Source organism: Uloborus diversus, chromosome 9, assembly GCF_026930045.1.
Source record: "Uloborus diversus isolate 005 chromosome 9, Udiv.v.3.1, whole genome shotgun sequence".
Lineage (NCBI taxonomy): Eukaryota > Metazoa > Arthropoda > Arachnida > Araneae > Uloboridae > Uloborus > Uloborus diversus.
The window spans coordinates 40194777-40221567 of NC_072739.1; the positions used below are offsets into that span (position 1 = coordinate 40194777).

General features: G+C 34.9%; 1 protein-coding gene across 1 annotated transcript in view; it reads left to right on the plus strand.

The window, feature by feature from the left end:
• The window catches only part of LOC129230170 (sodium channel protein 60E-like), a 205024-nt gene extending 191509 nt beyond the window's left edge, over window positions 1–13515 (plus strand). The window contains exons 25-26 of the mRNA XM_054864572.1: window positions 10777–11003; window positions 12422–13515. Of these exons, the coding sequence (XP_054720547.1) occupies window positions 10777–11003; window positions 12422–13410 (1216 nt within the window). The 3' untranslated portion in view covers window positions 13411–13515. The remainder of the gene's footprint in view (window positions 1–10776; window positions 11004–12421) is intronic.
• Window positions 13516–26791: the final 13276 nt, after the last annotated feature.

Below are 26791 nucleotides of genomic sequence, written 5' to 3' on the forward strand. Positions count from 1 at the left end.
TGGTTTTATGTTTTTAATGTTTTGTTGACGAATGGATTGGTTATTTTATCAGGCTGAACAATGGATTTGATTTGGTTACGCGGATTTCAAGGTAAGACAATTTTGTTATTGGCAGGTACTGTCCCGTGGAAGGCTAATTATCGGAACTTGTTTTCCTAATTAGTCGAGGCGAAACCCCCTGCTTTTAGTTTTAGGTTTGAGCTCTAGTTTATTGTTTTTAGTTTAGCAAGTGGTGCGTTTGCCCATTGTTACTCTATATTACATGTACTTGAGCTTAAACATTCTCTTTTAGTTTATAGTTAAAATTTTGGTCTTTTGACCATAATTAATGAATCCTCCACGGCTGATGAGCTCTGGATTCACTCTTTTTCTATTCCTACTTAATAGCTGTTTGCATTTTTCCTTTTTATCATCATTTGTTATTTATAATTTGTTTAATTTTTGTAATTCTGTTTGCTTAATTTTATATATATATATATAAAGAAGAAACTCCCCCCCCCCCCCGAAAGTCGGGTCTAGCTACGCCTCTGGAGCCTACTTTCCCGTATACCCATACTACTTTCTAGTACCTGATCAATAATTTAAATACTTTAAACTGATTTCTAGGAACAAAATATTCCTCACTCATCTAAAAAAATTAAATGCGTAAAAAAAAAGCAGCAACTTTTGAACAAAGCAGCTAATACACTTTTTTCCATTAAAAAAGTCTTAAACATCTTTCAAAATGAAAAATAATAATTAAAATTAATAAGTTCATTAAAATAAATACATCATATCAAAAAAAAAAAATCGTTTCTTTTTTCCCTGTTGCCAAAAACAATATTTTAAATGAATTAATGCACTTACCAAAATAAATAAAAACAATAAAATGTCAACTTAAAGAAATAATTTGCATTGTCAAAAAGAAAAAAAAATCGTCTGCGCATATCTTTATGTAGAAACATAAATGATTCGAGTTTATTCGCCGAAAACTGAATACCTAAATTAAAACTTTAGCTTAAAAATAAAAACAAGTCAGATCAATAATAATTATTTCACAGTCAAAACCATAGCTACGGAGTCGGAGTCAATCTCATTTTGGAGTAAAGGAGTCGGAGTGGAATATCTAAGAATCGGAGTCGGTCGTTTGTCCTCCGCGTATAAATTTTGCCAAAGCTACGAAGTCAGAGTCAAAGTCGGGGAGTCGGAGTCCGATTAATTGTCAGGCATATGAGTTGGAGTCAAGTGGCCCTAAATTCTCAGAGTTGAAGTCTGTAGTTTGGTGTCCAGCACTATTTCCAACAAAATTTGTTTGAAAAAAATCCGCCTTCAAGTACGGAATCTACATTGACTTTCAGTTTCCCCGTAGGCGCTAATGTTAAGGGATTTGAACTGTTCAAAATTGAACGGAAAATTGTTCAAATCAAAAGATATTTTAAATACAAGTTTTTCATCAAAAGCTTTTTCCTACAAAGTTTGTTTGAAGCAAATTTGCCTCATAGTTCGAAATTGCCTTGAATTTCCCCGTAGGCGCTAATGTTAAGTTTTTTTGAACTGTTCAAAATTGAACAAAAAATAGTTCAAATCAAAAAGTGAAATATGGGAATGAGGTGTCCTCGCTGAGATCTTTCGAACAAAAAAAAAGTTTGTTCGAATCGGACTATTCATTCAAAAGTTATTGGGGAGGACAGACCGACAGACATTTTTCCCATCTCAATACCCTACTTTCAAATTTTTAATTTTTCAATATTTATTTAATTATTTTATTTGTTTTTGACTTTTTTTTTTTTGTTTTTTTCGATATTTTTAAGATGCATTAAGCCTTCTTTCATGCTTTTTTCTTCTTTTTCTGACTTTTACTGGGAAAGTAGGCTAAAAACAGCTTTAAACACTTTGTCATGCTTGAAAACGCTTGGCCAGGAATTGCAGAGCAAAGTAACCTTTTGGTTGAGTTTCGCTATTTTTGAGGAGCAACTCCGCAAAATGCGGAGCAGTTGGCAACCCTGCTTTAAAACAACATGACCTAACACATGTTCCCAGTTGCCCAATGGTATACTAAGTTTTTTTTTTCCTGTTTCTGTAATGTTTTTTTTAAATTGCAGCAGTACTTATGCCTTCTGATGCTACATCATCCCAGAGTCTGGAACACCAAGACCAAACTGGTAAGTTTCATTTGTTAACTATAATACCCATACCCATATAAATTTAACCCTGTGTAATCTTATCCTTTTACCAAAACTTAGTAACACTCATATTCTTGTTAACAATGTGCTAGAAAAAAACTACATGATTATATTTTGATAAATCTTATTTGTCATCCCCGGGTCACCAGTATGTAGTGTACGGATGTGGACGATGAGGAGGAGCGATGTGTATCCATGCTTCGATTGGAACAATGGACCTTTGTAATACTAATCCAGTGTTTTAGTTGCTGAGACAAAAGTACCTAAAGTCTTGGGGTAAAGTTAGGTCACGTGCTGTCCAAGATACACCACAATCCTGAACAATTCTTAATCATCTTGTCTTTGCAGAATTTTAATAGGGTCTGGTGAGGTAAAGTGGTCATAAAATCCAGATTTTTCAACTTAAGTAACTAATAATTTCAAAAAATTCTTTAAAAACTTTTTTTTTTTTGTTATTTTACATTACGTTAATAAAGAACCCATTGCACAGAGTTTTTGGAAGAATAAAATTGATTTTAACATCTTCATGTCATTTTCTTTTTTATACATATGTTAATGTCCTGGGGTGGGACAAAGAGGTTATAATTGAAAAAATTTGATGTAAAACCGTCATAAATAGCCATATTTTTTTAGAAGGGGGGGAGGAGGAATGTAAATTGTTCCACCTGAACAAATTTAAAGCTGTGGTTGCAACGAATTTTTCATATGTTATAGAATTAGTCTTGAACTAATTCGATTGATATGCTGTTGTTGTTGTTGTCTTATTCCTTCGGATCTAGCCACTAGGCTAGACCAGGTCCACGAGTCCAAAAACCTTCATAAAGTCAATCACCAGAAGAGGACTAGAATAAATGTCTTCCCTGATAAGGCCCGCACAGATCAACACATGTTCTACTGAGACCTGTTGTAAGTTGCTTTTGGGACACATCAAATATAATTATTGCCCCTTATCGAAAGAAAGGCCCTTGATATGACCACTTGCAAATCTACTAATAGCAGAATGGGTAGCTCTATCCGCTGAAAGGAAAAGTGTTTACAGCTTCTGTAGGTACAAGGCCTGGAGCACCCGAAGGCAGAAGACTGATTCGGCTCCTTCGTCTGCAAACCTTAGCTGAGCATAAGACTGAGCAGTCTTGAACTAATTCAATTGATATGTATCACATTTAAGCTCAGTTTTGCTTAATCCAATATACCTTTAAATCAGTAAATGTTTAGTAAAATAAATATTTAGCTGATATCTGTCATATAAATAATGAGTAAAGGTTTTTAGGTAAAACATTTTTGTTAAGATTAACCTATAACCACTTTACCCCATCTTGCTTAAAGTTGATCTGAAATTTTATGTAAAATTAATCTACCCTAGCTGTTTATATGTGATGTATTTATCCTTTGAGGTGGAGTGGGCATGTGTGTACTTACACATAGCAGAGGCGAGGCATAATTTAATACGGCACAATACTTTTGTTATACATTATTCACATCACGGACACACAACTATATACATCACGAACAGAACCAGAACTGAAACTTCACGCACAAAGATTACAGTTACGGTTACTGCTAACCGGTTACATATCAATATATGACATTATGCAGACGTGTTCTTGAGACATCCGGGAAGCTGCCTGCACACCCAATCTGATAAAATTTCTAATGAACAAAATTTTACAAAGAAGTTAAAAGAAGCATTTAGATTTTTAATGTTTCATAAGCAAACAAAAATACTTTTTGCACAAAATGTAGTATTTCCAGAATTAAAATTTGTAGTTCAACACTTAATTCCTAATTGTTAAAATCTACAATAAAAGAATTACCCTCATTCTTCCATTTATTTCAAATATATAGTCTTTTATTTGATGTATGACTACTTTCCCCCACCAGACGTTATATTTCTTGAAAGTTTGATGCAAAAAAAAAAAAAAATTCTACAGGCACATGAATCATTTGGAAACTCTTTTGAAAGTACTATCTTAACCCATTCCATGACCAGCCCGAAAACCCTTAACGCGCATGCCGCAGATAACGAAACGGAGTTGCTTTTTGCTACATTGTAATAACACTTTTCTCCCCATTTTGCTATCGGTATTTTAATGTTGTTTTTGCTGTTCAGCTTGCATTCGAAAATCGCTTCGCTTTATTTGTTTTTAAAAACTGAATTAAATAGTGCAATAAAATACAAGGTTGCTAATATGTGCTGAAATATTCATACATTTATGCAGTACATAACAGGAAAATAAGAAACAATAGAGGATTGGACGAAAAGAAATTATTTTCATAACACTAATTATTTTATTGATTTATTTTTCTTTTTGCTTTTATCTCAGTATATCTTTTTTTTTTCTTTTAATGTTAAATGTAAGATGATCTATCTTTCAAAAGGCCTCAACAAAACATTCTTCAAACAATTGACTGATCGATCCAACGTGTGAGCAAGCGAATTGAATGGACAAAAACGCTTTAAGTGTGGGAATGATTTTCTAAGAGGATAAAAAGTATTCTTCGGTGCCTTTTGATATATTGTGACACTTCAAAACGACCAATAAACACAGAGACATCCCTTTGATGGCAGGACTATGGTCGACTTTTATCGTAATTCAGATGACTTTTAAATCCCTTCTGAATGCCCAGATATCAGTTGCTCAAGCGTGGGAAGTATTTTAAAGATAAATGATTACAAAAGATCAAATCTTGCGGCTAATCCCCTATTTCCCTAAAGGATACTTTTTTGCATGCAACTAAAAGCCCCCAGCTGAGAGAGGAATAACTAGACCGACTGGGAGGTCTGTATTCTCCAAGGACCCTCTTTGCAAACATCCGAGCAAGTTAGTTCCATTCAAAGAATGGTCAGAAGGTTTTAGTGTTTTGTGGTCAACCCTTCCACATTATTTTCTTACAACAAAACAGTTTAGCTCAGAAAAGAATTTCAAAGCAAGCTTTTATGCTTATATGATGGAACATGTCTTCAGAAGATAAAAAAAAAAGAGATCTTGCTTGAAATCGAGTCGGATTTTAAATCTTTTTTTTAAACATACTTGGATAAATTTTAGTTAGTTTCATAGGATTATTTACTAATTATGGCAATTTGATTATTGAAAAGAAACCAAATATTTAATTTATATTTTTAAAATCTCATAAAAGAAAGTGCAATTAAACATTGGAACCATTTTTAAGACAATAAATAAAATCTGAAAAAGAATGGGAGAAAAGGAATGTTTCGTTTCTTATGAGTAAAGCATACAACAAAAGAACTCAAGATATTATCATTTCATTCGTACTGTCGTATCTATTTTATGTTTTGCATGGTCAACTTTTACGTATAGTCAATGCGGTCGTTATTTTTTTTTTCGTGAAATAAAAAATATTCAAAACCGTATCACTAAAAATCCATCAAATGGTGCTGCGAATATAAAAAGATATAATTTACGTTTCAAAATATCATGATTTAAAATAAATAAGTAATAAAAAATAATAATAGTGTACAAATAAATAAAAAACGTAGTAAACACATTATAATAATAAAAAAAACATACTCGTACAAAATTAAGATATGTAAGATAATTTTTAAAAAATAATATTGTGTAAAATAAATTATAAAATTTCAGGATTATGAACAATTTAGTGAAGGATACTTGCGTAAGAAGGTGGATTTTTGATAACAAGAAAAACATATCTCTGTTTATTTGCTTTATTCAGGCATAGAAATATGGATAAATATGTAAGGAAATATTTTTACACTTGTTCATCAGGAGTTCAAATGCCAGAATGCTAAGAAACAAAGCTTCCACGAAAAGATAAAAATATAATGCCTGATTATTTGAAGCATTATATGTGTCCCTTCAAAGAGTACTTGAAAGGTTAATATCTTAGTAAAATAAAATAAATTACAAGTTCGGTGAAATACAAAAAGTTACATCCCTTTTGTCTAAGGAAAAGAGCTTAATTACCGCTCCCCTAAAAGCTCCAGAACCCAACAGAGAAGCGCCATAACAGGGTTCTGCCCCTGGAAGGATCACCGACACATATTCGGGGCGAAGCAAAAACTGCTAGAAACGCCGTGACGACACAGGATCGTCGAGGGCATTTAGGAACCATTTTCTTGCGACGAGCCTGAATCGGCCGGGGCAGTATTAACACAAACTGCGCGGCCGATCCTGTATCGGCCGGGGCAAGGAATGGGTTAACGACAAACTTAAGTGCTACAATGAGTTGAAATGGCAACGCTTAAACACAGGATCGAAATATATATTCGCATGCCATTCAGTTTTATTTATATCATATGGTATGTTCAGAATAAGTTTTAGCTTTTAAACATTAAGCTGTTTGAGGCACCTGACCTAAGGCATGTGTCCAAAAACCAAATGGTATACAAAGTCATTTATTTCTTTTTTTCCCTGGTCACATCCAACGGAGTTTGGATCTGAAAAAGCTTTTCAAACATTACATTTTCTGCACATGGGAGGATCAGTCCCATGACATCCACGTTATAAACACGACACTCTTAATGACACAACTGAACTAATGGGCCCCTATAATGAGATGACATTAAAGCAATGCGTAACAAAGCAAAAAATATAATTGAAGTCGATGCCTCTCTTTTGTGTAAATGAAGTTATACAGAATTCTGCTGAAGAAAATAGATCATCGAAACGATAGTTTTGGGGCTATTCGGGGCAACTCCGCATTATTAGCTCGACGCTCTAATCGACTGAGGCAGTGTGTCTCTGTTCCTGTAAGCTATGCATTGAAGCAATGCGTGATACGAATTAGAAAAAAATCGATTTTTTTTTCGATTAAAAAGAGTGAGTTCTCTTTGTTTTTCACTGAAAGCGGTGAAAAAAGAAAAAAAAAAAAGCTTTAAAATGGCGCCTTACGTAAATTCCGGAAAAATATTAAACTCTTACTCTTGAAAAAAGCACATGAAAACTTGAACTTTTTTTTTTAATAAAACAGTATAGTTTACAAAATGGAGTATCAACAGCTGGATTTATTTCTAAGAAAGGATATTTAAAGAGATAAATTAATTTCCCTGGTCACTATCTGAACGATAACATAGCTCAAAAGGTTATTCCCGAAAACTCTTTTTGCTTGTTTATCTTATCACTTTGTTTTATAAACCTTTCAAAAATCGTGTGTGATAAACTTGGCACACCTTACAATGCAAAACGCGTTACCCTTCTCTCATCTTTTAGAACCATTTTCACGATACCCAAAGAGCCAAAAAACCCAAACGTCCTTACACTATGGTATTTCTTCAAACTTTGTTTTTCTGTTACGGCTTATATTAAATGGTTATGAATACAAAGAATGATTTCTTTTTGATAAGTAATTTGAAAGTATGGTGACAAAATTCAGGAAAAATGTCGGAGACGTCCTATTTCATATAAGATTGAATAATTTAATAGCAATATGCTGAATTGTGCAAAAAATAACTGCCAAAATTTCTTAACAGTCGGAGGCAGCGATTGGAACTGAAAGGGGGGGGGGCAAAAAAACGACAGCTAAAAGCTATAGGACTTTTAGTAGCAGCAAAAAATGAAAAAAAAAGAAAGTACAACATTTTGATAGGGCTGATTTTGAGAGCTAATAAGGAGTAATTGATGTAAATGTAACAATTTAACTTACGTTTTTCTTAAGATTTTGGTGAATTATGTACACATTAATTTTTCCCAAAGAAACACTTAGACTTGATTAAAATGTCAGTAATCCAACGTTATTAAGCACAAAACTTGCAAATGATTGCAGACACGTGTTTCGGTGTTACAAGGAACACCTTTTTCAATGCAAAGAAGTGTGAGCTTTTGGATGAAAAGTCATCCGAGAAAAGCAACACGGTGGAACAGGAGGTAGTATAAATATCAAAAATAGAAATTAAACAAAACAAAAAAGATAAAATGACACATGGAGACAAAATTTATTATATAATTCCATCAGGAAAAAACCGTTAAGTAATAAATTTTAAAAGAAAACCCATAAACAATGCAAAAAGTCCGAAACACGTGTCTGCAATCATTTGCAAGTTTTGTGCTTAATAACGTTGGATTACTGACATTTTAATTTTTCAGCACAAAGGTATTTATTCTTTACTTAGACTTGAATTAGACTTAATTTATTTATCCCCCAAAGTATTTTGAGACGTCACAAACACTTGGTAATAATTTCATTAAACCAGTATGGCTATATTCAGTAAATTACCGCCCATTAGCCAGGGCTAAAGCAGAAATACGTGAAATACACCGCCAGCTCAGTCATTTCCAGCCGAGGACTGCAGTTTCGTGCTTATTAGCACTCATCAGCCCGGCATAGGAAAGTGACTGAGCTGGAGATGGAAAACCTCTTATGGAAGCCAAGAGGGCCAAACAAACTGGTAGCTAGTGTAGAATGTCTGTGCTAATTCTACATTAGCTACCAGTTTGTTTGGCGCTCTTGGCTTCCGTAAGAGGTTTTCCGTCTCCAGCTCAGTCACTTTCCTATGCCGGGCTGATGAGTGCTAATAAGCACGAAACTGCAGTCCTCGGCTGGAATTGACTGAGCTGGCGGTGTATTTCAGTATGGCTAGTTTAAGTAAAACAATTGATTTACTAATATCTAAACAATGAATACATAGAATACATAAACTAAAAGTTATTGCTTGTGCTAAATAATGTTTCGTAAACAGATGTACAAGGTAAAACAAATAATTATGCTCTGAAAATTGACATTTCTGTTTTTTTTTTTTTTTTTTTTTTTTTTTTTTTTTATAATTTTTAATTTTGGTCTCTTAAGGGGTCTAAGGACCTTTAATCTTCCGAATTTTCGATTTTCTGGAAAAAATATATGTTATGCATAATTTTATTCTGAACAATTTGATACCTTATTTATTACCATACGCCAAACACTTTTCGAGTTATTGTAAAAATGCGTAAACTTTCCCCGTAGAGATTAATGTTAACAGCAGCTATTTAAGCCTCTTTTTCTCAGGTGTCGATTTCTTCGGTTTTCTCGTTTTGCGCGCATGATATTTCAGAAGTTCTTTATATATTTCCGTAAAACTTTTCATGCATGTTTGTCTGATACATCTAGACAATCTGAACCTAAATTTCAACTAAAAAGTTAAAGTTAAAATTTAATATTTTTTACCCAAAATTTTGGAAATTTTTGATATTAACTTACCAAATTTCAAAAAAATAAATAAATAATTTTAATAAAATAAATAAATTTAGGTTCAGGTCATAAATATAAACTAGATAAACATACATTAAAAGTTTTACAGATATATATAAGAAACTTTCTGAGATATCATGCGCGCAAAACGAGAAAACCGAAGAAACCGGCACCTGAGAAAAAGAGGCTTAAACAGCTACTGTTAACATAAATCTCTATGGGGAAAGTTTAAGCATTTTACAATAACTCGAAAAGTTTTTGGCGTATAGTAATAAATAAGGTATCAAATTGTTCAAAATTAAACTGTGCATAACATATATTTTTTCCAGAAAATCGAAAATTTTGAAGTTTAAAGGTCCTTAGACCCTAATTGGAAAATAAATTACAAAAACGAACCATAAAAAGTGGAGGGGGGTTGCTCCTCGAATCACCGCCACTGTTAACAGTTACTATAAGTATTTTTTGAATATTGAAAAGGACACCACATTGTTAAAACCAATTTCATTTTTAACCCCCCCCCCCCCATGTAAAAAGAGGGTGTTATAAGTTTGAACGTACTCGACGTGATGAGACACAAAATTCGCAAGGAATGCATACGTATTTTAGAGTTGCTATGAAAACGGAAAGGAATTTTCACTGAAGAAGCAATCCTTTCTCGAAATTTTTTGTCTAGAATTTTCATTGCTAATTTTTGCCTTATTATATTGTATGAATGGTAACAACAACGTTTCTAAAGAACAAATAAAGAAATATTGGATATACGTGTTTCGGAGTTACAGGGAACCCTTTTCACAATTCTTAGCGTCGTCAGCACAAAACTTTCTTTACGCAGAAACAAAGGTTCTTTGAAAATCAGAATTTTAGGTCTACAATGAATTTTGCATTTTTGTACTTAATAATATTATTCTCCTAGTACCATACAAAGAAATCAGTCACCAGCATTTTTTCATAACTTTGTTAATTTTTCTGAAACTATATTAGGATCTACGAAAAACAAAATGATGCAAAATCTATCTTTACACATTGTTTCCTTTTACAAAGTAAAGAACAATGTATTTTTCCCCAATTAACAAATACAGTAGAATCTTACGAATCTGGACTAATAGGGGGATCCAGGTCGTCCGAATTAATGAAAGTACGGATTAAACTAAATAAGATATTAATTGAGCCAAGAAACATAAGCAAACTACTGTTCATAGCAAAAAAAATATTTATTTTGACTTCAAGAGAATGAAATAAAAACTACATAAGAGAAAATTACAAAATTAAATTACTAAAACACATACACACACACACACACAAAAAAAAAACAAAACGAATCGCAAAAATGCATTATTGTGCTAACTCGCCTTTTATTTATACAGTACGTACATCTAAGTGGCTGTACTGATTGAGCGAACTCCTGTTTAATTTAGCCTGGATTAATGAGGGTTTACGGTATGTTTTTTTCACTCTCGGTAATTTTTACTTCTAGGTTTGAGATGATCGTATTTGCCCTCATCATACTGAACATGATCGCAATGACCGTGGAGCACTACCAACAGCCAGATGAAGTGACTCATATCTTGGAAACATTGAATATCGTGTTCACTACCATCTTTGGGATCGAGGCTGTCATCAAAATCATTGGACTGAGGCAGTATTATTTCACCTTCCCGTGGAATGTGTTTGACCTGACTGTAATTGTCATGTCTGTCATTGGTATGCCTTTTATCTGTACATTTCGACGAATATTTTTACAAACTAAAACACTAGATCGTAGCTTAAGTAGCGGCACGTCCGCCATCTTGGGGCTAAATGCCGCTTTCTGCCTATGTCTGCAAAACAGTAGCGTGTTTTGTTTTTCATTGGGGAATAATATGGAGTTCATAAGAAACCGCAATCGAGAAGCAAAGCAGGCAACTTCACCAAGGCATACCTCGGAAAAAAGCTGCGTTTAGCCCCAAGATGGACGACGTGACGCTACTTATTCTACGATTCAGGGCTTTACTTGAAACTGCATGTATAAATAAAACGCAATGGCAAAATGGGATGAATCGTGACCCTTTTCAACTTTGAATGTAAAAAAAAAAGGAAAGATTTTTTGAAGTTGATTTTTTTAGCTAACATTTTGAACAGTTTGCATTTAAATATGTAATTTTTAGCGATACTACAAATTAACCCCTCAGATAATGCTGGGATGTCCCAAGCGTAAATTTTTGGGAGGGCGGGAGTTCTCAATTTGCGAATGGAACTCCAAAATTTGCCTAAAGATAAAATACCGGTATGCACATATGCGTGTGCATCTAATGAAAAGGGACATTTAGGCATTTAAATAATTGCAATTTTGTAATTTTGTCTCTGAATTTGCTTATTTGTCAGACAAAATTTTCTGAATAAGGAAATTTTTGGGAGGTCACAGTGACCTGCCATCGAGACGACTGAGAAAGTGGTGATTCAGGACACGTGTTAACATCTTTTTTTTTTTACGATACAAGCTTTGATAAGGTTAATTAAAACAAGTAATAATGATGGTGAGGGAGCGAAAAGAAACAGGTTGTAAATTTCAAACAAAATGTTTATTTTTTATGCAGGTACGAATTGTCAAAAATTCAAAAAAAACTTAGTCAATTCAAGAAAGATTAAAATTCGTCGTTAGAAAAATGTGTTTGAATTCAGAAACAAAGATTTAACACATTCAATTTTCAAGTCATTTATAAAAGTTATCATGTCCTTGAAACGAAAGTTTCTTTGTGATATCTTCTGCAAGGAGCGCGGCCTCCTTTCCCGTTACGATTGCTTAAACTTGAATAATTTTCCCAATATATTATTCTCCAAACTTTTGCGAGTAATTTTCATTTTTAAAGTAGCGTTTAATTTCTGAGAAATCGATTTTGGGTGATATTTGCTGCATGAAAGAACAGTAAAACCTGTGAAGTTGACCACCCTTGTAAGTTGACCGCTCAGGCACAGAATTAGCCATTATCATATAAATCAACTTTTGTAATTTGATCACCTGTTTAAGTTGACCACTAAAATAGTGCACCGCGAGTGGTCAACTTACACAGATTTCACTTTAATTTTTTCGGATATCTGTATTGTATAAACTTTATGATAAAAATAGGTTTTCTTTCTTACAGGAATTATTTTCGAAGAAGCGCTTCAGAAACTTGTCATTAGCCCAACATTGCTCAGAGTTGTTCGTCTCATACGCATCGGACGTATCTTACGCCTCATCAAGGCCGCTAAAGGGATCCGGAAACTGTTATTCGCTCTGGTGATCTCCCTTCCAGCCTTGTTCAACATTGGTGCCCTTTTATTCTTAGTGACATTCGTTTATGCCATCATTGGCATGTCTCTGTTCGGTCACGTTAAACTTCCAGACACAGGAGGGGGTGGAAGTGGCCTGTCGGAGATGGTCAATTTCCAGACGTTCGCAAATAGCATGGTCCTACTCTTCCGATTGGCTACTTCCGCTGGATGGAATGATGTTCTGGACACTCTAATGGTCCGTCCACCAAACTGTGATATTCACTATAAAGGCATGCCAAATGGAAATTGTGGGCACCCAACCATTGCGGTCATTTACTTAGTCACTTATATCATCATTAACTTCATGGTCATCATCAACATGTACATTGCTGTAATTCTGGAGAATCTTAGCCAAGCTAGTAAGGAAGAGACTGGTATATCGGAGGAAGACATCGAAATGTTCTATGTCTGTTGGTCGCAGTTTGACCCAAGCGCCTCGCAGTTCATCCACCACAGCCAGCTGTCAGATTTTGTAGACTCTCTGGAGCCTCCACTGGGCATCGAGAAACCGAATGAACCTGCATTAGTGGCTATGAATCTTCCCATTGCGACAGGGGATCGAATTCATTGCCTGGACATCCTTCACAGTTTGGTGAATTTAGTCCTCGGAGATGTTGAAGATTCGGAAGAATTTCGGATCGTTCGACGCCAAGTTGATCAACGATTCAGGAAAACGTTTCCAACGCGGAACCTTGTTGAAATTGTTTCCACAACTCTGAAGCGGAAACAGCAAGATAATGCAGCAAAAGTAATCCAGAGGACATTCAAAAAGCATTTAGTTCAAAAACAAAACAGTACCAGAGGTCAAAATCCTTAGCCGGAAATTTTTTCTTAGTGTATATGGTTGACAATTAAATTGCCATAGTGTTTTTTATTACAGTGAAACCTATCTTGATCCATCTTCTTGTTCTACGAATTCCTTTGAAAATGGACAACGTGATTATTTTGTAAATTTTAAAAATAGAACTTCATTTTCAAATATTCGGTAGTATTTCACTTTCAGATTGACGTCATAACGGCTCCCCCAAACCATTGCAGAATAGGTTTTTCGCATGGTTTTAGGGCGAAGCTATAACGTCAATCTGGAGCGAAATGTTAATCAATTCTTCTTGGAATATAATCCGTAGATTAGCTATAAAAACACACTGAGGCTCAAATTGAAATGATATATACAGAGCGTGAACGTGATGTTTGAAAGTAGAACCCAGAATGATGTTTAAAAACACTAACAATAAAACTCGATCTGTATGATTGTATACATTGGATTTACAGCTTTGAACCAAATTAAGAATAAGATTTTTTTTGGGTTCAAAGAAAAAAGTTTTTCAAGTGAAAATTTGATTTGGGAGCTATGTGAAAAACATATCTCAATGGACGAGAAACTAGGAACAACATAAAGTAGTCGATCTACAAATGTATTTCGATATAACTTTTTAATGGTGCCTTGTCGAAAATAAAGTCAAACTACACGGATCTCTTAGTGCATGAATATATGAACTAATAGCAACTGCATATTAAAATCCGTCAAATTCGTTATTTTGAGAAAGTTCTTGTAAAATAGAGGTGATCACGCGGAGAAAATTTCGCTGTGGTGCTGTGGATAAGATCCTTTAAAATAATTGAAATTTTATTTCTATGCAGGATTTTTCTTTAAATGCTGTTCTTAAGCACAACTAAAAAAAAGAAAAATAATCAACCCCGTAACAAAAGGAATAGTAAAAATCTTAACTTTCCACTTTTTACAGTTATAACTTGGGAAAACGTTTTGGTTTCTGTTGTTTTTATTTCTCAAAACATAAATAAGGTAGAACTAAAAAAATCTGTGTTTTTTTCAGTGTAAAAAATAACTAAACTTTTGTTTCTACTACAGGCGATCTTGTCGAATGTTCATCAATTTTGTGGTTTTTCATTTTCTTGTACTTGTCTTTTTTCTTTTCTTTTCTTTTCTTTTCTTTTTTTTTTTTCATTTCAGAATCATAACAATATTTACAACCTCAATCACAAGATTTTAAGAATAGTTTTCACGAACAACCCGAATTCGTATTCACTTGATAAATAACTAAATTATTTATTATGCTTCTTCGGACAAATGTGACGTATCAAAATCAACAAGTCGTCGATTATCAAGTAAAACCAAAAATTGAGAGACTTAACTCTTGACGTTATTGGCCAAGATTTAGGCATCGGCTTTGTCAACATAGCTTTACCTGACGATAAATTTAAACAACTCAATTTGCTCATATAATTTTCTTTATACGAGTAACACAAGTTTTAATATTGTAAAAGTGCTCATAAAATAGGTCAAGTTACATAAACGCAGTTAAATATTAGTTTGCGACTATTCGGCAAGTTTACAGAGATATGAATTTTAAAAAAGCACTTTAAAATTGTATACTATATGTATTAATCAGTTTATCAGTCAAGAAATGTTAAAACTTTTCGCATTCTGTAACATCTAAGCACAGCTATGGTGGTATATAGCTTTTGTGTTGTATTGAAAAGGATATTGGGCTTTTCTTAAAATTACTTGAATCACTCAAAAGCTAATGTGGTTGAGTTCAGGAAACAAAAAAAGAAAATACTTCTTCTGCGCACTGTATTATACTACATATGAGCTTTTTTCTTTGAAAGTAGTGATAGTGTATTTTACATAACCATCTGCGTTGCACGGTGTTCCACAAAAATAAAAGTTGTGTCAAATGACTCACGTACGACACCAATCAGGCTTAAACAAAAGAAAAAAAAATTGTGTACAATTACCTGTCAACTTGTGGATAAGGACAATTTCATGAGTCTCAATATTTAAATTAATAGGAATCGAAGGACCTCCGTGCCACATTTTACAAAGTTCCAGACATTTGTTTTTCTTTGTGCAATATAATCTTTCGAAACTTTTTAAGGGAAGTGGGTCTGTAAAATAAGTTTTATTTGCAATTACTTTCAAAAAATATGAAAAAAATACATTGGAGGTCTAGAGTATACATTTATTTAGTTGCTAGCAAAGTATTGTTAAAACTTTCGTATTTTATAAATAACAAATAAGAAAATATTGAAAAATGAATTTGAACCGTAACGGTTTCTGAGCGACTCATTCATCGAATGCATAAAGATGACTTTCGCTGCAAAAAAAGCCTTTCGTTGTTTTAAAGTTATTTTAAAGCTATCAAGACATATATAGTGTTTTCAAATACACTGGTGGACAAAATTAAGAGATGGAAGGCATATTCACATATTTCTCGGAAAATCTGGACATTTGGTTACCATATAATAGCACTATGGCGCTGGTGTCGCTGAGACGAGTTCATGTATTCTTGTGGACGTTGCTAAGGCAGCAGGAGGTATATAAGTCAGCAGCCAGCTTCTTAGCCCTTTCCACTCTACGAGACATTAACGACTTGTATTGTGTTTCTTGAACAATCTTGTTGATTTTTGGGTGAAATGAGTGAACCTCATCGTTTAGGCGAAGGTAAGAGGTAGAAAATTGTGGGTACATTTGAGGCAGGACTTTCCCAAGCTCAGGTTGCTAGGGAATTGGGTGAAACTCCACGCGTTGCTTCGAATCTGTGGAGTTAGTTTTAAAAAAGTGGGACAGTGTCCAGAAGACCAGAGCAAGGTTGTCTGAGAGCAACAACGCCCAATAAATACTGTATTTGTTACTTACAACCAAGCGCCAGAGGACGGCTATAGCAACACAACTGTTGAGGGACCTCGTTGCTGCCACAGGAACATTAGTTTCAAGCAAGACAGGAGGCTTGGTCATTGAGGCTTGTATGCCAGGAAGCCCACGATTTGCATCCCCCTCACTCACTCCCACAAAAGAGAGCTGGTACAATGGTGCAGACACCACCAAGACTGGACAGTGCTCCAATAGGTTAATGTTAATTTTACAGATAAGTCCAGATTCTGTACAACCTGATTCTCGGCGAATATTCATATGGAAGGAACGTGGGATCCGATACCCTCCCAGTAACATCATGGAAAGGGACCATTATGCTGTTGCAGGATTGATGGTTTGGGCAGAGATGATGCACACCACTCCATGTGTTTGACACTGGTTCCGTGAATGCCCAGAGGTACAGGAAGGAGATCATACAACCCTATGTGTGTCATTTCAAGGGTTCTGTTGGCCCTGAATCCATTTTACGGACGACAATGCCGATCACATAGAGCTGTCCTGGTTGAGGAGTATCTGGAAAGCGAAGATATTCATTGAATGGATTGCACAGCCAAATCTCCTGACCTTAACCCTAATGAACATGCTTGGAATGCTCTTAGGAGGGCTATTGCGATACACCAACATTCACCCAAAACCATTATAGAGTTAAAAACCGCTCTGGTGGAAGAGTGGGAGGGCCTTTCACAAGCATATCTTAACTCTCTTATTAACAGCATATATACTCGTTGTGCATGCTGTCTATCTGTCAGAGGTGACCACACACCATACTAGAGGCGGCCACACTCCATACAAGCCTCATTTTCATTGCCATCTTTCATCCTGAAGTTCAGTCCACATTGGACATTCGGCAATTACACTTGCCAATGAATGGCACTTTAGTTTTTACTTTGCACACACTATTGCTTTACTATAAGCTATATCCATACCAAATTTCATTAATTTTTATCCAGTATTTCTCGAGATATTTGGGAAAATGCCTTCCATTTCTTAATTTTGTCCACAATTATAGCAGCATTTTTAAAAAGTCAACATAAATAGTTGAATGAAGGTAAAATTATAATACGATTGGGGGTATGTAAAACGTCTGAACAATGTAAAATCAATAAACATTTTTTACTATTGTTTTTTCCGTCTTTTCTTCTAAAAGTTTTTTTAAAACGACACTTTATGTATCTTACAGTTGCTACACATTATTAAATTTACTTTTACTTTTCGAGTTTGTGCCTCGAAGCTACTAATGATTGAATTCGTGAGATGAATTCTGCAACTAGATAATTACCACACGGTTTTAATTCGGTTTTTTCACACTGCTTCGAGGAAAATTCAACATACCTATTAATTTTTTGAGGAATGTAAAAATTGGATTCCCCTATTAAACTACCATTTCTAAAGATTCTTTAATTAGAAGTATTTATTAGACATATTTAATTAAAAAGAAAACATATTCTATTTTATTGAATATTTTATTATTAGACTATTGTATTATTTAACTAGAATTATTTACTATTTTCTTTCAAACAAAAATGAAACATTCTGATTTGCAAAATTTAGTTATCTAGTTGAGTAGTTCCCTTGCAAAAAATCAGAGCTCTGATTTTGTTCCAGCTCTGATGGTCCATAATCTAGCTCTGATTTTGTAGGGGATCATTAACGGAAGGGGGAGGGTGATCAAAGTGCAATTATCGGGCTCAAATAGGAGCCAAAAGCGAATTTTTTGCAATGCAAGACTCCAAGATGTTTAGTCACTTAAGGGAGGTCATGATTCCCCCCCCCCCCCCCCCAAGAACCGCACCTGTGCTCACCCCACGATTTTTTTTTTTTTTTTTCAGGCATTAACTCTTAACAATGGGAGAGAAGTGTGTGTGACGCCTGGTAATATGCAAGTGCAAAAATAATATCTCCAAGATAAAGGAAAGTTCCCTCGTCAGCAAAATGATTCCTTTTCTCCGAAATGCTTCCCCACAAATCTAATCCGAAAAGCATTTCCTTCCCTTTCAAACATTTTGCGACTTGCGTTAAGTGAGTCGAGGACGGGTGGGAATTTCAGTGCAGGCTGGCTTTTCGTCAGAAAAGTGTTGCATATCTCTGAGAACAATGAATAATTTGCCTTGAGCTATATTTCATCCGGAAACGTCAAAACGAGGGTTTTGAAGGGAAAAAAAGAAAAGTTCTGTGCAAACTAATGCTAGAGTTGAAGAAAGAGGAAAATCTTAAAAGATTAAGTGAAATATCCGGGGCTATTCCACGAAAAAAACAGATATTTTGTCCCTCACATAACAGATCTATATTTAATTTCAAACTGGTGTAAAACGCAAAATTCTTTCACCTAAGAAATCAAACGTGTATGTGTGGCTTCGTAGGAGAAAAAATCTTTTTTTTTTTTTTTTTTCAGTTTTTGAATATTTTGGTATGAAATACAGAGTTGCCACGCGTGGGACAAAATGTCTCATTTCCTTTAGAACCGCATACTATTTGTTTCTTTTTGAAACTAAGACTAAAAAATAATTAGTCGAAAAGCAAAGTATAATATTTAACAAATTTGCATCAACAGATTCGAAGGATATATTGTTTCAATAAAGAACTTTAAAGCAGATGTCTAAAAGTGTGTCCCCACACATGACAGGTAAACTTCATTTAAAAAATACGAATTAAAAAAATTAGAAAAGGATTTTTTGTTCAACAAATCACACAAGTTAAGTACTTTCACTTGGTAAACAAACTTTTAACTTTCAGCCCTTACTAATTTGTGTAGATACGAAACAAAAAGGAAAATTTTGTGCAAGCTGTCCCACACGGGACCGTGGAATCACCCTCCGGCATCTGGCTGGTTACTCGAATTTAAGACCTTATGGTACAAGACTTTTTAAAAATGAATTTTGACTTCCTGAATCCAAACTATGTTTTTCGCAATCCGAGTGTGATGCAGGCATGTGCGTGTTTTGACGTGTGCATGTATGTGTAGGCGCGTGTATGTGTGTGTATGATGGCACGGGTACAAAGAGAGGGTCTTGGGGGTCATGACCACCACCCCGCAAACCGTCGACAATAGTATCCGTCCACAATTCTGCTCAAGCATTTTATGAATAAAATGTAAACGATTTCAGTTGACTTTCAGTTCCCTTATTACTTTTGAAAGTAAATATTTGAAGTACTACTTCTTTTCATTGCTTGTGAAATTTAACATCCTATGTCTTACTCCTGACCGATTTGTTGCTTTTTATTGACACCTAAGCAGTTTCAAAAGATTTTTCCTGCCAAAACTGTAAGTTTGCTGTATATGGGGGGGGGCATTCTTCAGAATGCCCCCCCCCCTAAATGGTAGTCTGTATCCGCCTCTGGGCGTGTGTGCGTGTACTAAAAAAAGCCTGTGTAGACGGTTGTATGTTTCTGCAGGCGTGTGCGTGTGCAGAAGTGTTTGCATGCAGGCGTGTGCATGTGCAGGCATGTCTGTGTATGTACGCGTGTGTATGTGTCTGTGTGAGCGTAGGAGTATGTGTGTAGGGCATTGTCGCCACCTCCCAAGAGTGGTCTCACTCGTGGAGGCCGGTGGACAGTGGAGTTCGCAGAGATATAACTTGTATGCTTAAGTTAAGCCTTGAATGAACGCAAACGATTTGTAACGATGGATACAAAAATTTGCCCTCTTAATGAATTCTAAAACACTAAGCTACAGTTGTATTCGTTATCATGGTAATTTGTAAAATCAGAGCAACATCAACTTTGGTCAAAAGAATATAATAAGCTATTCGTAATTGTTCAGAAAATAAATAATTTGAACATTTTACCTATACAGTAAAGCGCCGATTACTATCCATATGCCGATGAACCAAATGTCCAATCAACGGGATCTATTGCCAATTGCATTTTTTTTCCGCCTTCTCCAATTAAATTAATTATTTTTATTACTTTAACTTTTTATTATTGTTAATTAGACTGTACAGTTTGTGTAATATATGTAATAATTTAATGGAAAACTTCTTTTAAATTAAAATTTCGACCAAAAATGATAGAAAGACTTCTACACACGCTATTTGTGATATACAGTGCTAAAACTACTAGCTCTAAACCTGGAAAAAAGGAAAAGACATAATCTAAAAAATTGATTTTGACGTTTTTTAAAGCGATGCGGTTTCCCGAAATTTTCGTTTTCTGAATATGCCTTGAACCTGAAAAATCGGTAAACCAATCATCCAAAGCCAAAAATGGCCACTGCTTATTGACTCCTTATAGTGTTTTTTTCAACAATGCATGACCTTAATTTTTTAATAGCATTTATTTCATGAAAATAATGGCAATGTTAAAGTGCACCGAATTGGTTGCAGTGTAAGTCGTATTCGTTTTCACAAGAGCAAATAATTTTTAACACGATACTACTTCTTCTGTATGTGCACTACTTCAGTGGTCAACTTGCAAAGGTTGATTTAAATGATAAGGGCTAATTCCGTGCCTGAAAAAAGCGGTCAACTTAGACAGGTGGTCAACTTTACAGGTTTACTGTAGTCCAGTCAATGAGTGCTCAAAACAGGGTTTTGGCGTGCATGGAATATGCAATGATTTTTGACTTCAGAATATTGTTAGGGGTAGTTAGTAAGTAAACATACTAAAAGTCCCCGTTCCAAGGGGGTGAGTTAAAAATGGGAGGGAGGGGATGAAGAACATTTTGGGTTTTTCGAGAAAATAACAGAAACGGTGGAAAAAATGCGTTTAAAATAAAAATTCAAGCTAACTAAACTTTCTACAAAGCTGTTTCTACACATATTTGTCAAATTTCCAATAATGTTCCGGGTATACGTTATGGAAAAATGATGATTTTTTGAAAAATTATCTCTTTTTGTCAAATATTTGCTTCTAGGGCCTCTCAGGATCAGTATTCATGAAAATTGTCAATGACAAAGTAGTAGAGCTTTAAATTTCCTTTAGTTTGATATGCTGTTCTGTTACATTTTATTCAACTAATCAAAAGTTACAGAATTTCAAACACGCACTTTCACGGAAAAAAATGAAACACTTACCATTCACAAATTTCAAACTGACTTGAAAGGATCGCGCACTATCTCTTTCCTTATTGAATTCGAAAATCCTGATGGACAATAAAGAAGCATTTGTGTATTACTACAACACAAATGATGTTTAGGTGGGGGGGGGGGGTCGTGACTTTGGTGACAAGGGGGGGAGGAAAGAGTAAGAAGTGTGACGACACAAAGCGTTTTTTAATGCGAATATGTTTATGAAAAGTAGCTTTCAAAACGAACTTTGACAAAGGGGGAGGGGGTCAAAAATGTTGTAAAAAAGTGTAACATCATTTATGGACAGCTCCTTACCAAGAAGAACCGGACAGAGTTTTGCAGAACTACGTATATGCAGTTTGAATTAGCTCCATGCGCATGGCATTGTTTAACGAAAGTGAACTGAGGAAGTACAGAAAGCCAGCACTTCCTCAGTAAGAAATTTGTTTGAAGTAATTAATATGTAAACACACTGAAAGACCCAGATCTTGGGGGCGGGAGTTAAAGGTGGGAAGGGGGAGCCAAGCTTTGGGGGGGGGGGGGGTTCGGAAACGGTAGGAAAAATGTGTTTCCAAATAAAAGTGAAAGTTAACTAAATTTATTGTGAAATTGTTTTCATACATATATGTCACATTTCCAGTGATTTTTTAGGTATGAGTTCTTGGAAACCAATATTTTTTGGAAAAAAAACTATCTCGTTCTTATTGTCTTAGAGTGTCTGTGCCAAGCAGGCGCTCTAGGGATCTTGTGCAGCAATCGTGTAACAAGAACCCTGTCGGTTTTCTGTGTCTTGAAAATCACCAGCTGAATACTTGAACTGCTGATGCAAACCTGATACTAAAGAAATACGAAGCCTATGCCCAATCACCGCTTCACTTAGCTGACAAGCAATCAAAAACTATGAAGTTGTAGCATGTACTCAATTTCTTTATTCTTATTGAAATGAATATGTGACGCTATAGCATGATAATGAAAATTTTAATAATAGAAATTAGGTAAATTTAGCTGACCGGCAGCACCTTTTTGTAATTTTAGTTTTTATTACATAATTACTAGTCATATTTTGAAAGTGTTTATATGGAATATGGACTGACAGTAATTAGAAGATGAAAATATCATCCTTAAGGTGAAATCTTGGTTTTATTCTGAGGCGGAAGGGTCATGTCACCAGCAGTAGAAAAGTTCTTCTAAGAAATTGATAATTTATTGATGTCATCGTCGTCCCCTTCGTCCTGGATAAATATTTTGATTCCATTGTTGCAACTGCCCTTGCAATGCAAGATTGCGACAGTTTAGTTTAACGATGATTTTCTACAAGTGACTTTCCGGTCAGTTGTAGAAAAGTAATTGGTCAAAATCATCTTCAAGATTCCGTCAGGAACAACATCCTATTCCGAGAGTTTCGGCAGGAGTTGATCATTTCTCCTTTCCTAAACCCCCAATCCGGTATATCACATTAAGTTCCTAGCTACACGTAACCTGGTGGTACGGCAGTGTAAGAGATCAGTTTACAACTACTTTGATAAATGATCTGTAACGGAACTCGTTGAGGGACTTTTCCTTGGCTAGAGCACCATACCATGAGAGTTTATATGACCCCAGCAGCCTCAATGGATTCGGGGGAAGAAGAACTGTTGATATATACTTTAGATACATGTTGTATGATTTTAGATTTCTGGTACATTTTGACAGCAGAATGTTGTGATCAGTTGGGAATTTGGCTATCAAGAGAACAACCACGAGGACTTCCTCTCAAATGATAGCTACCGAGGAATTTTGCCATCTGATGATAGCCGTCTTCTCAATATCAACGTCAAAATCACCTAAAGCTCGGAGCGTATTTGTCTCGTTTTTCAACAGCTTCATCATTAGCGGATTTGTCAGCTGACTGTTAATATGAAAGTTGGACAGAAACCTTCTTGTTTGACCGTCGTTTCAATTTTCTAACTGACATTGGTGTCCATATGGTTTATAAAGTTGTCTCTTTTTGCCTAACAGTTTTGTAGACGAGGTATCCTCAGTAACAATAAATTTATGTTAAATTAAATCAATGTCATTATCAATTTCCTTAAACAATATGTATAGTCTGACTTTCTGCACGTCCTCAGTCCACCAATTCATACTGCATATACGTAAATTTGCAAATCTTTGTCCGATTTCTTGTAAAGGGCTGTGTCCATAAATAATGTCACACTTTTTTTCAACATTTTTGACCCCTCCCTATCTGTCACAAAGTTCGTTTTGCAAGCTACTTTTCATGAACATATTCGCATTACAAAATGCTTTATGTTGTCACATTTCTTACTCTTTCTTTCCCCCTTGTCACAAAGTCACAATTTCACGAAACTCCCCCCCCCCCCCTCCCACCTAAACATCATTTGTGTTGTAGTAATCCACAAATACTTCTTTATTGTCCATCAGGATTGTCGAATTCAATGAGGAAAGAGATAGTGGGCGATCCTTTCGAGTCAGTTTGAAATTTGTAAATGGCAAGTGCTCCATTTTTTGCCATGAAAGTGCGTGTTTGAAATTCTGTAACTTTTGATTGGTTGAATAAAATATAACAAAATACCATATCAAACTGAAAGAAATTTAAAGCTCTACAACTTTGCCATTGACAATTTTCATGAACACTGATCCTGACCCTAGGAGCAAATACACTGTTAAAAATTCAGGAAGATTTTCTGGTAATTGTTACTGTAAAATTGCATCGCCGACGCATCGCTGATTTTTACGGTAATTTATGCCGGAGAAATAAGCGATCCCAGCGCCAACTGGTTGCTGTGGCCTACCGAGGAAACCGTAAAATTTTACAGTAACATTTGATTTTTACGGTAATAATTACTGGCAACATGGATGCCAGTAACAATTACCGTAAATTTTCCGAAAATTTTTAACAGTGTATGTGATAAAAAGAGAGAACTTTTTCAAAAATCATCGATTTTTCATAATATATACCCGGAAAATTATTGGAAATTTGACCAATATGTGTAGAAACAGTTTCGTAGGAAGTTTATTTAACTTGAATTTTTATTTTAAACGCATTTTTTCCACCGTTTCCGACATTTTCTCGAAAACCCCAAAATTTTCTTCCCTCTTCCCTCCCACCTTTAGCTCACCCCCTAGGGTCGGAGACTTTCAGTATGTTTACTTATTAACTACCCCAAGAATATTCGGAAGTCAAAAATTATCGCATATTCCATGCACGCTACAATGTGTTCATTGACTGAACTATAAGATAGCAACGAAAAGCAACTTTTTTAACAGTTACCATGGTAAGAATTATGTAAACATCGTAAAACTCTCTCTCCCTCTTGGAGATTAATTATTCTCGTTTTTGGCAAGCTCCGTTGGTATTTTGACGTGACCCAATAAATTCTTGAGCATTGACATCTCTGTCCTCGCTCGTTTTATTCCCATCCAACCTTGAACTAAATCTGATCTTATTCAAATGTACCTACTTTCTCAAAAATGACTCGCAAGCCTTCGAATTGAATCTACTTATCATTTTGAAACTTTCCGTTGTCGCGAGGGGGGTTAGGGAAAAGGGAAATCCTTCATTTCCATGAATGAATCATTGGAAGTGAGTTTTTAATTTAGTTGTTTACACTTTGACTGCCAACTGCGAGATAACTCGTAGATTGCGGTTTTTTCTAGGACGCCAACTACGAGTTATTTCGTACTTGTTCACTTGCTTTTGTGCAGCTACGATTAAACTCGGAAAAAATCAATGCAAATATCAAAAGATGACTTCTGGGAAAAGAACAAAAAATCAATGCTGGCTTGCCCAAACAGAAAATTTATTTAAAAACGAATCAAAAATATTTTTTTGAAAACAAATTCAAACTCAAGAATTAAAATAATATTTTGTTGTTTATGGAACTTCTTAAAACAATTTTCCACACAAAGGGCTTCTCTTTAGAGGCCGGACAGAAAATAACGCGTTTCTCGTCGTTTTTACTTCCTTTTACAAAGTAAAGGAAGTATTGTATTCGCGAAAAAAATTTAATCAAAAGTAGGCCTTAATTTAAATTTTGCTCGCAACCGAATAAATGTTGAGTTTTTATTTCAACACGACCACACGTGGATATATGCCTAAGAAAGTATAGACACCCGTAATATCCATTTTGACGATCCCCGAATTAATTACAACGAGTTTTCTCGTGACGTCTGTATGTACGTATGTATCTCACATAACTCAAAAACGGTATGTCCCAGAAAGTTGAAATTTGGTACGAAGACTCCTAGTGGGATCTAGTTGTGTACTTCTCCTTTTGGTTGCATGGGGGATGTTCCAAAGGGATTTTTTTACACCTTTTTGGGGGGAAATCATTGTTAATATCAATGCAAACTCAAGTGGTGTTACAATTCAAAACACTTGGCGACATATCGCCAAGCTTCTGGTCGCCAAGTTTTTTAGCCAACTTGGCGACAAATTTGGCGTGTTTTTTTTTTAATTTGGTTTCATTCTGGCCACTATTGGCGATGTTTAGAGAGTTAACCATTGAATCACATTAAAATGTCCAATATTGGGAAAATTAATCTGTATGAAACGTTATTTTGCTTCAGTTAGCAACAAGCTTGGGGGAAAATGAAAAAATGTTTCTTTGCTACCTCCAAAGCAGTATTATACCATTAATTTAACATGAAAGTAAATCATGTGATGCTCGTTTTGTTTGGGTACATGTGCGACGTTTTTTTTTTCCGGCGATCTCATTTTTTATGCTTTTTGATGATAACTGTGCACTAGAATTGAAGTTTTTTAATTTTTCTAAATGATTAAATCAAATTGTCATTTTGGGGCAGATATCTGAAAACTGCCGTGGCATCAACGTGTTCAATATCGAATGATGTTGTTGTGTGTCAGATTATATTTTGAAGCGTTATTATTATCTTTTTTTTTTTCATTGAGATGTTTTATTAAATTTAGAAACAGAATTTCAGAAAAAAAGTTCAGATCTACTCTGTACACTAGAGAAAAATTCTCGAAACTCGCAAATACATGTAGAAGTGACTCGATTTAAACTATTTTCCACTTTGGGTTTTACATTTGCCTACCTAAACTTCAAAAACAATGTACATGCTACAAGCAATCAGGTCTAAATTATAACTAAGGAAGCAACTTAATTTATAATTAAGTTCTCAGGAGCTCCATAAGCCTTAGAAATTGTTTTCATACTTAAATAATCTACGTTCTATCTAATAAATTTTCATATAACACTTAAAAGAAGGACAGGGGATTAGCTCTCGTTAAATTAAGTCCTGCAAGCTACGCAACAATCTCGTACAAAGAGTTTTGCAGTTCAGATTTAATCTGAGAAAGCTAAAAATTTATTGAATATTTAACTTATTGAATAATTATTGAAATGGAAAAAGTTTTCAATTAGCCATAGGTTTTTAAAACAGACTAAAAATAAGAAAATATTTTTTCAAACCTATTGTCGCTTTAAAACCCCGCATACAGATTCAAAACTTCTTACAGAATGTCTGGACAATCTGTGATTGTGTGTTTTTAA